The 12,681-nt window shown below is 56.5% G+C and overlaps 1 protein-coding gene across 1 annotated transcript; it reads right to left on the reverse strand.

Moving 5' to 3' along the window:
* Positions 1-638: 638 nt before the first annotated feature.
* On the reverse strand, positions 639-7,198 carry TICAM1 (TIR domain containing adaptor molecule 1). The gene is made up of 2 exons (XM_066574446.1): positions 7,124-7,198; positions 639-5,141 (listed from the first exon to the last, which is right to left on the reverse strand). The coding sequence occupies exon 2, from the start codon at positions 5,045-5,047 to the stop codon at positions 3,728-3,730; it is 1,320 nt and encodes a 439-aa protein (XP_066430543.1). The 5' UTR covers positions 5,048-5,141; positions 7,124-7,198; the 3' UTR covers positions 639-3,727.
* Between the last annotated feature and the right edge of the window lie 5,483 nt (positions 7,199-12,681).

Genomic DNA, 12,681 nt, shown 5'->3' on the forward strand with positions numbered 1-12,681 from the left:
TTGCTCAGTTTGCATTGGACTGGCCAGTCTGATCCCTGCTATGCAGTATAAAAGAGTAATGACAGACTTATGCAGATCAAAGGTGAGCCAAATTGAGTCTGGATATACATATCTACAGGTAATATTGTACGGTTTCACCGATATCAGCCTAACTGTGATCAGCATGTAGAAGGGTAATGGATTGGGTAATGGATACTGTGCCAGGCTACAATTAGCGGGAAACGTGGAACAGGGGTGTGGGTACTATGACCTCCGGCAATAATACATGAGCATGCCCCAGCCATCCTAGGACCTACAATTTATGCTTAAGGCTTTCTTTAAAATTAATCCATGCTGTTATATTGCAGTATGAACCGGAATATGGACCAATTATCTAAAATAAAGTATGCTGCTGGTTTTCACTGTTCCCTTTTTTTATTTTTACGCCTTTTGTTTTAACTTGGTTTGAAATTAAATCACAATCAAGACTAGCATTTGCCAAAAAGATTCACGAAGCAATTCAAAATACAGTACGCCACCAAAAACTTTTAAGTAGAGCAGCAGCATATGCTGTGGGGATGTACGGGCTCATGTGCACGATCGGGTTTTAACCCCTTCCCCCCCCCCCCCCCCCCATTTTCGTTTTTTCCTCCCCCCCCTTTAAAAAAATCATATCTCCTTTATTTATCCATCGACGTCGCTGTATGAGCGCTCGTTGTTTTTTGCGGGACGAGCTGTAGTTTTCAATGATGCTATTTAAAGTACCATATAATGTACTGAAAAACTTTTAAAAAATTCTAAGTGGAGTAAAATAAAAAAAAAATTAAAATTCCACCATCTTTCAGTGCGTCTTGTTTCTGCAACAAAAGCGACATGATAACTTTATTCTATGGGTCGGTACGATTAATACGATACCAAACTTGCATAGTTTTTTTTTTACTGCACTACACTATTTTTTTTCAAAGACATTTACTTTTTTTTCTCGTGCGCACAATAACTTTTTTATTTTTCCTTCGATGTAGTTCAGCGAGGGCTCATTTTTTGCGGGATGTCCTGTAGTTTCCGTTAGCATCAATTTGGAATACATACGACTTTTTGATCGCTTTTTATTGCATTTTTTCTGAAAGACAGGGTGACTGAAAAAGTGCATTTCTGGCGTTATTTTTTTTTTTTTGCAGACGACGTTTACCGTGCGGGGTAAATAATGTGCTACTCTGATACATCTGACTTTTAAGAACGCGGCAATACCAAATATGTATTTTTTTTATGATTTAGATTTTTTAATTACAGTTATGGCAAAATTTAAACTTATATTACTTTTTTTTTTACAATTAAAAAAACTTTATTGATCCGATTTTTACTTTACTTTGAAGCCCCCCTGGGGGACTACAACATTACGTCATACTGCAATTTGACAGGCAGCCTACCAAGCCACCCCATGGGGATGGCTTGATAGGCAGTCTCCTAAGGCAGCCCTGGGGCCTTTCAGAAGGCCCCAGGGCTGCCATGACATCTCCACAGCTCCCCCGATCTCACTGCTGGGGGCCGTACGGGACCCCTGAACATTGTTCGGGGGATTTAAATGGCACTGTCAGAATTGACAGTGGCATTTAAAGCGTTAATAGCCGCGATCGGCCGCACCGCCGATTGCAGCTGCTGCCCGCGGGTGTCAGCTGTAGTGAACAGCTGATGCCAGCGCTGTATGAAGAGAGGTCACCCCACGACCTCACTTCATACATACCCCGACACTCCAGGACGTAAATGTATGTCCTGGAGCGGGAAGGAGTTAATAGCATATTACACATGCGTTGCACGGCGACTGGAGTCAATGAAAGTCAACAGACTTTCACTGATCTGTGTGTGTTGACACCGAGTGTCAATACGCATGAGAAATAAATCCCAGCACGCTCTTTGGTTGTGTGTACTATGCTCCGTGAGGCCTATACGTCAGTATAGGGGGTGTTTTCATACGCATCTCCGCCCTGAAAGAGAGCGGGGAATTTAAAAAGAAGAGTCACACTGCGCATGTGCGTGAGATACGTGGGCATGCGCAGTGCACTCTCTGCCGGCAGAGCCGTTGTTCACAAACATTGGTAAAACAAGAAGACCCCCAGCGTTTTAGCGATACGTTCGCGGACATGAGGCCCATCTGTGCAGTAGGCCACTGAAGTGAACGTGGCTTAAATACATGTAAATCCTATAAGAAAACCTACTGCAGCCTTAAAACTTAGGAAAATACAGATTGCTGTCCAGTGTCATTTTTAAGCCACCTTCACCCACTTTTTTGGTAGTTGCTTTTTTTTTCCTGAAAAAACATGTAAAACAGACAGCTGTTTTTTAAACTAGTGCATTTTTTTTTTTGAGGCACGTTCTTTTGGCAAAGTTTTCTTTATTCTCAAATTATTTACATGCATTTTTTCTATAGAGAGGTCTATGCAAAAAGACCAGAAAAAAGTGCTAAACCTACAGCTTGCTGCTACTGCAAAAAACATCAATGACCCCCACCCCCCCCAAAAAAAGCATGACCCGTGAGGAAAAAAGCCAGAAAAAATGAAGCAGTATTTTTCGCACATTCTATATGACCCCACCGACCGACGACTGATATCTGGTGGCAGTTTTTCCACAAAAAAGGCAGCACAAAATGCCACCAAAGAGGAGGCGTTATTCCAACAAATGCCGCGCATTAACTTCACAGCATTGGGCCCGTCCCACACCACCGGGTTTGAATTGCAGAATCTGTGATTGTCAACCGCGCGGATCAACCGCAGTATTCCGCATTCATTGAAAAAAATAGAACTTCTGCATGCCTACTCGCATGAGCGGACAGCGATTGCGATTTCCCCTTGTGCAAGGAAAATCGGAGCATGTTCTATTCTTGTGCAGATTCCGCATAGACGGCTTCCATTAAAGTCAATGGAAGCCGTTCGATCCGTGGCCCATCCGCAACCGACATTGCGGATAGGTTGCGAGTACCTGCATCATCGCCTAGCGACGGCGCAGGAAGAACACACTTCAGGGGAAAAAAATCTGTACCACGCATGACCGACAGGAAGACGTAACACAGAAAATCAAAAAGGTACACGGGGTCGCCGACCAGGGACAGGGCCTGTTTATAACGTGGCTCCCGCATGTGGAATCTAACCCGTACGTGTGAGACCGGCCTTAAACTGATGTCTGTGAAAACACCATCTGCATTCGAATTTGTATTGACACTTCCATAAAATTTTGTTACAAATCAGGGATGATCAAAATATGGGTCAAATAGTAAAAATAATAAGAGAAAACAATGTATTTATTTTTTTGCAATGCAGAACTTTTCCTTAAAGGGGTTGCCCAGTTGTAAACTATTGATAGCTTATCCTCAGGATAGGTCACCAATAGTAGATCAACGCGTGTTCCTCGCCAGGGATCCCAGCCTATCAGCTGTACTTCGGACTGATGCATCCCTGCACAGTGATTTTTGAAGGAAAATGAAAGCTCCACTCCCACTGCAGTGGCCAGGCTTGGTATTGCAGGCCAAATCTCCATTGAAATGAATAAGAACTTTGTCTGTGATACCAAACCTGGCCACTGCATGTAGAACGGAGCTGTCTATTTCTTGTAGGAATCATCTCAGTGCATGAGCACACTAGCCCAACAAATAGCTGATGGTGGGGGTCACAGGGACTGACTCTCCTGATATTATTGATGACCTATCTTGAGGAAAGGCCATCAATAGTTTAAAAGTGGACAACCCCTTTAACTAAAGTTACCTTTGATTTTCCTGGTCACATTCTTGACCACGTTCCCCAGCCATTCCCATCTGTGGCACATTTGTATCTTGCTGAACACTCATAAGATTTTGGTCTCCAATCTGCACATAGCTCGAGTTACTTATCTGAATCACTGTTGTTGGTGGAATTAAGTGAGGCAGCAGCCTGGACAGCAAGTCTGACAGATCGATGCCCAAACGTTGCTGCTGCTGAAGATGCTCAGCCAAGTCTCTTGTATCTTCTAATTGTCTTTGTAAAGCTCTTGAGTCCTGCTCACGCTTCCAGCGCGCTCGCTGCCTCTCGATCTTTTCCTTTTTGAATGTTTGCTTCACATGTTTTGGAAAGAACTTTACATTTTCATCCAAACGTGTTAATGATTTAATGGCGAGAGGGATTTTACCTGCCGGTGCCTTAAACTTTGTAACAAAAGGAATTACAGTGTCACTTTTGCTTACATCTTCAATGGAGTTCATTAGAACTGCATTGGCCTGAAACTGACCCCATTTGGACAAAAAACCAGAAGTGAGCAGAAGAACAATATAGGCAGAATTTTCCACGGCATCTGCTAGGCATTGGAGAGGACTTACCCCTGCGGTCTCAAAGCCTTCACAAAATGTTGTGCCTTCTCCAATCTTAAGGTTGTTGAGAATGGCGCATACCCTCCCAGCTTCCTCCTGATCCTCTGGGACATGCAGTACCACAAAGCTGTAAAACGTCAAGGAAGAGAGCGCTTCAGAAGAGGCGACCAGAGGTGGAGCGACAAGTTCTGGAGGAGGGCTGGACGCCGTGTCTGATGCCCGGCTGCACGGAGGTTTGTTCTCCTCGTGGAACGATGCAACATAAGACGGCTCAGAAGATACATCAGTGGGAGGAGGGGAAACGCGGAGGTCTTCTGTAGCCGGCAGCCTTTTATGTTCTGGCTGCTTGGCTCGTCCATCACGTTCCTCCTTGGAAACAAGCCGCTCTTCCTTCCCCCCGCCACGTGCGTCGGCAACAGTGTTGGATGCCGATCCTGCATGATCGGTGCTTGGTGGCAGATCAGATGCATCCGACGGAAAGGACTTACGGCTCACATTTACTTGTGGAAGGTTGGTGTTCATGCGCAACGCCTGCTGACCCAACATCTTGGATTGGCTGATGTCGCCCTTTGTTAAAAAACCTCTAGTGGGCGACTCACTGATTTGTAAGGGATAGGATGCAAGAGACGCAGAACTCAGGTGTGACGGTTCACAGATAGGAATCCCACAACTGAGTACGTCAGAACATAAAGTGCGCGGCTCATCAGGAAACTCCGAGTTTAGATCGGTTTTCAACATGTTATAACTTGCTTGATGATTAACAGAATTGTGTCACTCGTTTATCTCACAGAAGCGCTAATTCGACTCCAGTGCTTCCTGTCCGGCCGGAGAGCTGCAACACAGGATTATGGAAAATGTATCAATTCTAATGAGAAGAAAACAAAGTGTCTATGCTGCGAAGTTCTGTAATGGGTTCAAAACTGGCCAAGCAAAAATGGGCTGAGAATATTCAAAGTTACAAAGTCATGGAGCTGTTAGAGGAGGAGCCGGGGAGTCGGGGGAGGGGTTTATACTTACCCGCTCCCTGGTTCCTGCGCTGTCATCCGCTGAAGATCACATACCACATGAAAACCTGAGTCTCTTCAGACTGCCGCGCTCGCCCTCTCCCATATACCTGCATAGGAGGGCACATGCATGGCAATCTGAAAAGAGTCAGATGATCCTGTGCTGCGCCCTCGTCATCGGGTGACATCATGGAGACCAGGGAGCGGTAAGTATAACTCCATCCCCGGCTCCCCCAATAGTACCATACATTTGTAAGGAGATGACGGGTCCCCTTTAAGCTCTCTTACCCTCGGGCTCTGCGCCGTGCAACACTGCTGGTAGCGTCCACTAACATTGGGCGTATCTACAAATGGCGACAAGATTCTACAGTCTTGTCACCATTTGCATCCAGCTGCCCTTCAGCCGTGTCACTTTATGGTAAAAATCTATCAGACGCGCCACACAAAAGCTGCCTGCCAAGAAGCAACACAAAATGAACAAGACGACATGTGGACGACCCGTGTAACCCCCTCGGTACATGTGCAACAGACGTACGGGGGGAACCTGATTCATACCTGATGGGTGCGAACTATGTAACAGGTGGACCCCAGGATTGGAGAGAACTCTGATCCCGGGCCTTTAAAAGACTTAAGGAGCTTTTAACCTCTTAAGGACCAAGTGAGGTAAATATATGGCAGTCAGACACAGCTGAGGACCCAGAGGAGAAGCGGTCTTTTACACTTTTGCCTTCTTCTTTCCCAGGTACATAGCTCTACGCAGAGCTGCAGGGTCCTAGCAGCCCCTGATCAGCTCTGTTACTACAGGGGGATGTTTCCTCTGTAACTGGGGCTCCTATGGATGTGGCTCCTATGGACGCGGCTCCTATGGACGCGGCTCCTATGGACGCCCCGGCTACAGTGGGAAAGTGTGAAATAGAAAAACCATTGAGAACGATGCCCAGAGGTCTTATCTGACATCATGGCAGATATGGGCCGGCGGCACACGGGTGTGTTTGCATTGCGGAGTCTGGAGCGGGGGTCCACCTCCGGGTTCTGAGGTAAATACTAAATCAAAGATACTTTTTCTTGCAAATTTTCTGTTCGCGGAGAAAAATAACCCCGCAGCATGTTCTATTGTAGTGTGGATTCCGCACAGAAGCTTCCAATGATGTCAATGAAAGCCGTCCGATCCGCGGCCCTTCCGAAAAGGTCGCAGATTCCACGTCATCGCCTAAAAAACTCTGTACTGCACATGTCCGACGGTGAGCAGTGCGGGCCAGCCACAGTACAGATGAAGAAAAGCGAAAGCGTGGACGGCACTACGGCCGGGGCTGGATGTCACATGCTGAATCAGACGCGCCCGTGTGCGGACCGCCATGGAGGGTATAAAAAAATTTACAAAAATATATACACAAAAAAAAAAATGGGCGTCTCCCCACAACGAGGCTTTGATGGCCTAACCAAAGGCTGGATAAGCGGTTAACTCTGAGATGCTGGGGCCGACACTGACCGCGACATCTAAGGGGTCAGAGAGAGGAAAGTCAGACGGGCGGGAAAAAAGTTATAGCTTTTAGAAGATGGAGTTGAAAAGAACAGTAACTGTTCCCTCGAAGGGTTAAGTCCCATCGCTGGACATTATATAAGAGGGAGCGGCAGTGTGAACAGACCTCTAACAGGTGAGCCCACGTGACCTGCAGCATTAACATGGCGGGTAGGAGGAAGTGAAGAGCATGCGGTGTATGACAGGGCGGCACTACCGGCACCGGCCACTAACTACACGCTGGCCGCTCACTGTTCCCCTACACATCCCCGTCACAGCCCGCCAACTTACCGAGTCCGTCTCCTCACACGGCGGCAGGAGAAGCTCGGAGTCCGTGCAGTCACATGACCCGGCGAGCGCGAGCTCCGCACCACGTGACAGTGCGGGGGCGCGGGAGCAGAGGAAGCGGCAGTCCGGCTTAGTGGTGTGCACGCCGGGTCGCCTCTGTTACTGGACGGTGACTGCCGAGGGCTTCCTGTCAGCCTCATACACAGTAATGGCGTGTGGGTAACATGCAGCCACTAGGGCTGTGGTCACACAGGTGGATGCACGATATCTGCCGTACGGCACAAACGGTGTTTTCTTCATGTTTACATGACAGGATTCAACAGGAACAGAGGAACAACGATAACAGGAAAGTCCGCAGAACCGGAAAACCGCACTGAAAAAACCCCGCGACATCAGAGAGCAAACAAACAGCTGCTTTATTTCCTGTGGATTTCATGACTGTTCATCAACTGCCCTGCGGAGACTGCATCGTATCCGTGTGACCGCGGCCTGCGCATCGTATCCGTGTGACCGCGGCCTGCGCGTCGTATCCGTGTGACCGCGGCCTGCGCGTCGTATCCGTGCCGTGTGACCGCGGCCTGCGCGTCGTATCCGTGCCGTGTGACCGCGGCCTGCGCGTCGTATCCGTGCCGTGTGACCGCGGCCTGCGCATCGTATCCCTCCTGTGTGACCGCGGCCTGCGCGTCGTATCCGTGCCGTGTGACCGCGGCCTGCGCGTCGTATCCCTCCTGTGTGACCGTGGCCTGCGCATCGTATCCGTGCCGTGTGACCGCGGCCTGCGCGTCGTATCCGTGCCGTGTGACCGCGGCCTGCGCATCGTATCCCTCCTGTGTGACCGTGGCCTGCGCATCGTATCCGTGCCGTGTGACCGCGGCCTGCGCGTCGTATCCGTGCCGTGTGACCGCGGCCTGCGCGTCGTATCCGTGCCGTGTGACCGCGGCCTGCGCGTCGTATCCCTCCTGTGTGACCGCGGCCTGCGCATCGTATCCCTCCTGTGTGACCGCGGCCTGCGCATCGTATCCCTCCCGTGTGACCGCGGCCTGTGCGTCGTATCCGTGCCGCGTGACCGCGGCCTGCGCGTCGTATCCGTGTGACCGCGGCCTGCGCGTCGTATCCATGCCATGTGACCGCGGCCTGCGCGTCGTATCCGTGCCGTGTGACCGCGGCCTGCGCGTCGTATCCGTGTGACCGCGGCCTGCGCGTCGTATCCGTGTGACCGCGGCCTGCGCGTCGTATCCGTGCCGTGTGACCGCGGCCTGCGCGTCGTATCCGTGCCGTGTGACCGCGGCCTGCGCGTCGTATCCGTGCCGTGTGACCGCGGCCTGCGCGTCGTATCCGTGCCGTGTGACCGCGGCCTGCGCGTCGTATCCCTCCCGTGTGACCGCGGCCTGCGCGTCGTATCCGTGCCGTGTGACCGCGGCCTGCGCGTCGGATCCGTGCCGTGTGCCCGCGGCCTGCGCTTCGTATCCGTGCCGTGTGACCGCGGCCTGCGCATCGTATCCCTCCTGTGTGACCGCGGCCTGCGCATCGTATCCGTGCCGTGTGACCGCGGCCTGCGCATCGTATCCCTCCTGTGTGACCGCGGCCTGCGCATCGTATCCGTGCCGTGTGACCGCGGCCTGCGCGTTGTATCCCTCCTGTGTGACCGCAGCCTGCGCATCGTATCCCTCCCGTGTGACCGCGGCCTGCGCATCGTATCCGTGCCGTGTGACCGCGGCCTGCGCATCGTATCCCTCCTGTGTGACCGCGGCCTGCGCATAGTATCCGTGCCGTGTGACCGCGGCCTGCGCGTTGTATCCCTCCTGTGTGACCGCAGCCTGCGCGTCGTATCCGTGCCGTGTGACCGCGGCCTGCGCATCGTATCCGTGCCGTGTGACCGCGGCCTGCGCATCGTATCCCTCCCGTGTGACCGCGGCCTGCGCGTCGTATCCGTGCCGTGTGACCGCGGCCTGCGCGTCGTATCCGTGCCGTGTGACCGTGGCCTGCGCGTCGTATCCGTGCCGTGTGACCGTGGCCTGCGCGTCGTATCCCTCCCGTGTGACCGCGGCCTGCGCGTCGGATCCGTGCCGTGTGACCGCGGCCTGCGCGTCGGATCCGTGCCGTGTGACCGCGGCCTGCGCGTCGGATCCGTGCCGTGTGACCGCGGCCTGCGCGTCGTATCCCTCCTGTGTGACCGCGGCCTGCGCGTCGTATCCCTCCTGTGTGACCGCGGCCTGCGCGTCGTATCCCTCCTGTGTGACCGCGGCCTGCGCGTCGTATCCCTCCTGTGTGACCGCGGCCTGCGCGTCGTATCCCTCCTGTGTGACCGCGGCCTGCGCGTCGTATCCCTCCTGTGTGACCGCGGCCTGCGCGTCGTATCCCTCCTGTGTGACCGCGGCCTGCGCGTCGTATCCCTCCTGTGTGACCGCGGCCTGCGCGTCGTATCCGTGTGACCGCGGCCTGCGCATCGTATCCGTGTGACCGCGGCCTGCGCATCGTATCCGTGTGACCGCGGCCTGCGCATCGTATCCGCGCCGTGTGACCGCGGCCTGCGCGTCGTATCCGCGCCGTGTGACCGCGGCCTGCGCGTCGGATCCGCGCCGTGTGACCGCGGCCTGCGCGTTGTATCCCTCCTGTGTGACCGCGGCCTGCGCGTCGTATCCCTCCTGTGTGACCGCGGCCTGCGCGTCGTATCCCTCCTGTGTGACCGCGGCCTGCGCGTTGTATCCCTCCTGTGTGACCGCAGCCTGCGCGTCGTATCCGTGCTGTGTGACCGCGGCCTGTGCATCGTATCCGTGCCGTGTGACCGCGGCCTGCGCATCGTATCCCTCCTGTGTGACCGCGGCCTGCGCATCGTATCCGTGCCGTGTGACCGCGGCCTGCGCATCGTATCCCTCCCGTGTGACCGCGGCCTGCGCATCGTATCCGTGCCGTGTGACCGCGGCCTGCGCGTCGTATCCCTCCTGTGTGACCGCGGCCTGCGCGTCGTATCCGTGCTGTGTGACCGCGGCCTGCGCGTCGTATCCCTCCCGTGTGACCGCGGCCTGCGCGTCGTATCCGTGCCGTGTGACCGCGGCCTGCGCGTCGTATCCGTGTGACCGCGGCCTGCGCGTCGTATCCGTGCCGTGTGACCGCGGCCTGCGCGTCGTATCCGTGCCGTGTGACCGCGGCCTGCGCGTCGTATCCGTGCCGTGTGACCGCGGCCTGCGCGTCGTATCCGTGCCGTGTGACCGCGGCCTGCGCGTCGTATCCGTGTGACCGCGGCCTGCGCGTCGTATCCGTGTGACCGCGGCCTGCGCGTCGTATCCGTGCCGTGTGACCGCGGCCTGCGCGTCGTATCCGTGTGACCGCGGCCTGCGCGTCGTATCCGTGCCGTGTGACCGTGGCCTGCGCGTCGTATCCGTGTGACCGCGGCCTGCGCGTCGTATCCGTGCCGTGTGACCGTGGCCTGCGCGTCGTATCCCTCCCGTGTGACCGCGGCCTGCGCGTCGTATCCGTGCCGTGTGACCGCGGCCTGCGCGTCGTATCCGTGCCGTGTGACCGCGGCCTGCGCGTCGTATCCGTGCCGTGTGACCGCGGCCTGCGCGTCGGATCCGTGCCGTGTGACCGCGGCCTGCGCTTCGTATCCGTGCCGTGTGACCGCGGCCTGCGCGTCGTATCCCTCCTGTGTGACCGCGGCCTGCGCATCGTATCCCTCCTGTGTGACCGCGGCCTGCGCATCGTATCCGTGCCATGTGACCGCGGCCTGCGCATCGTATCCCTCCTGTGTGACCGCGGCCTGCGCATCGTATCCGTGCCGTGTGACCGCGGCCTGCGCATCGTATCTGTGTGACCGCGGCCTGCGCATCGTATCCGTGTGACCGCGGCCTGCGCGTCGTATCCGCGCCGTGTGACCGCGGCCTGCGCGTCGTATCCGCGCCGTGTGACCGCGGCCTGCGCGTCGGATCCGTGCCGTGTGACCGCGGCCTGCGCATCGTATCCCTCCTGTGTGACCGCGGCCTGCGCGTTGTATCCCTCCTGTGTGACCGCAGCCTGCGCGTCGTATCCGTGCTGTGTGACCGCGGCCTGCGCATCGTATCCGTGCCGTGTGACCGCGGCCTGCGCATCGTATCCCTCCCGTGTGACCGCGGCCTGCGCATCGTATCCGTGCCGTGTGACCGCGGCCTGCGCGTTGTATCCCTCCTGTGTGACCGCGGCCTGCGCGTCGTATCCGTGCTGTGTGACCGCGGCCTGCGCGTCGTATCCCTCCCGTGTGACCGCGGCCTGCGCGTCGTATCCGTGCCGCGTGACCGCGGCCTGCGCGTCGTATCCGTGTGACCGCGGCCTGCGCGTCGTATCCGTGCCGTGTGACCGCGGCCTGCGCGTCGTATCCGTGCCGTGTGACCGCGGCCTGCGCGTCGTATCCGTGCCGTGTGACCGCGGCCTGCGCGTCGTATCCGTGCCGTGTGACCGCGGCCTGCGCGTCGTATCCGTGTGACCGCGGCCTGCGCGTCGTATCCGTGTGACCGCGGCCTGCGCGTCGTATCCGTGCCGTGTGACCGCGGCCTGCGCGTCGTATCCGTGTGACCGCGGCCTGCGCGTCGTATCCGTGCCGTGTGACCGTGGCCTGCGCGTCGTATCCCTCCCGTGTGACCGCGGCCTGCACGTCGTATCCGTGCCGTGTGACCGCGGCCTGCGCGTCGTATCCGTGCCGTGTGACCGCGGCCTGCGCGTCGGATCCGTGCCGTGTGACCGCGGCCTGCGCTTCGTATCCGTGCCGTGTGACCGCGGCCTGCGCGTCGTATCCCTCCTGTGTGACCGCGGCCTGCGCATCGTATCCCTCCTGTGTGACCGCGGCCTGCGCATCGTATCCGTGCCATGTGACCGCGGCCTGCGCATCGTATCCCTCCTGTGTGACCGCGGCCTGCGCATCGTATCCGTGCCGTGTGACCGCGGCCTGCGCATCGTATCCGTGTGACCGCGGCCTGCGCATCGTATCCGTGTGACCGCGGCCTGCGCGTCGTATCCGCGCCGTGTGACCGCGGCCTGCGCGTCGTATCCGCGCCGTGTGACCGCGGCCTGCGCGTCGGATCCGTGCCGTGTGACCGCGGCCTGCGCGTCGGATCCGTGCCGTGTGACCGCGGCCTGCGCATCGTATCCCTCCTGTGTGACCGCGGCCTGCGCATCGTATCCCTCCTGTGTGACCGCGGCCTGCGCGTTGTATCCCTCCTGTGTGACCGCGGCCTGCGCGTTGTATCCCTCCTGTGTGACCGCAGCCTGCGCGTCGTATCCGTGCTGTGTGACCGCGGCCTGTGCATCGTATCCGTGCCGTGTGACCGCGGCCTGCGCATCGTATCCCTCCTGTGTGACCGCGGCCTGCGCATCGTATCCGTGCCGTGTGACCGCGGCCTGCGCATCGTATCCCTCCCGTGTGACCGCGGCCTGCGCATCGTATCCGTGCCGTGTGACCGCGGCCTGCGCGTTGTATCCCTCCTGTGTGACCGCGGCCTGCGCGTCGTATCCGTGCTGTGTGACCGCGGCCTGCGCGTCGTATCCCTCCCGTGTGACCGCGGCCTGCGCGTCGTATCCGTGCCGCGTGACCG

Source organism: Eleutherodactylus coqui, chromosome 7 (genome assembly GCF_035609145.1).
Source record: "Eleutherodactylus coqui strain aEleCoq1 chromosome 7, aEleCoq1.hap1, whole genome shotgun sequence".
Taxonomy (NCBI): Eukaryota; Metazoa; Chordata; class Amphibia; order Anura; family Eleutherodactylidae; genus Eleutherodactylus; species Eleutherodactylus coqui.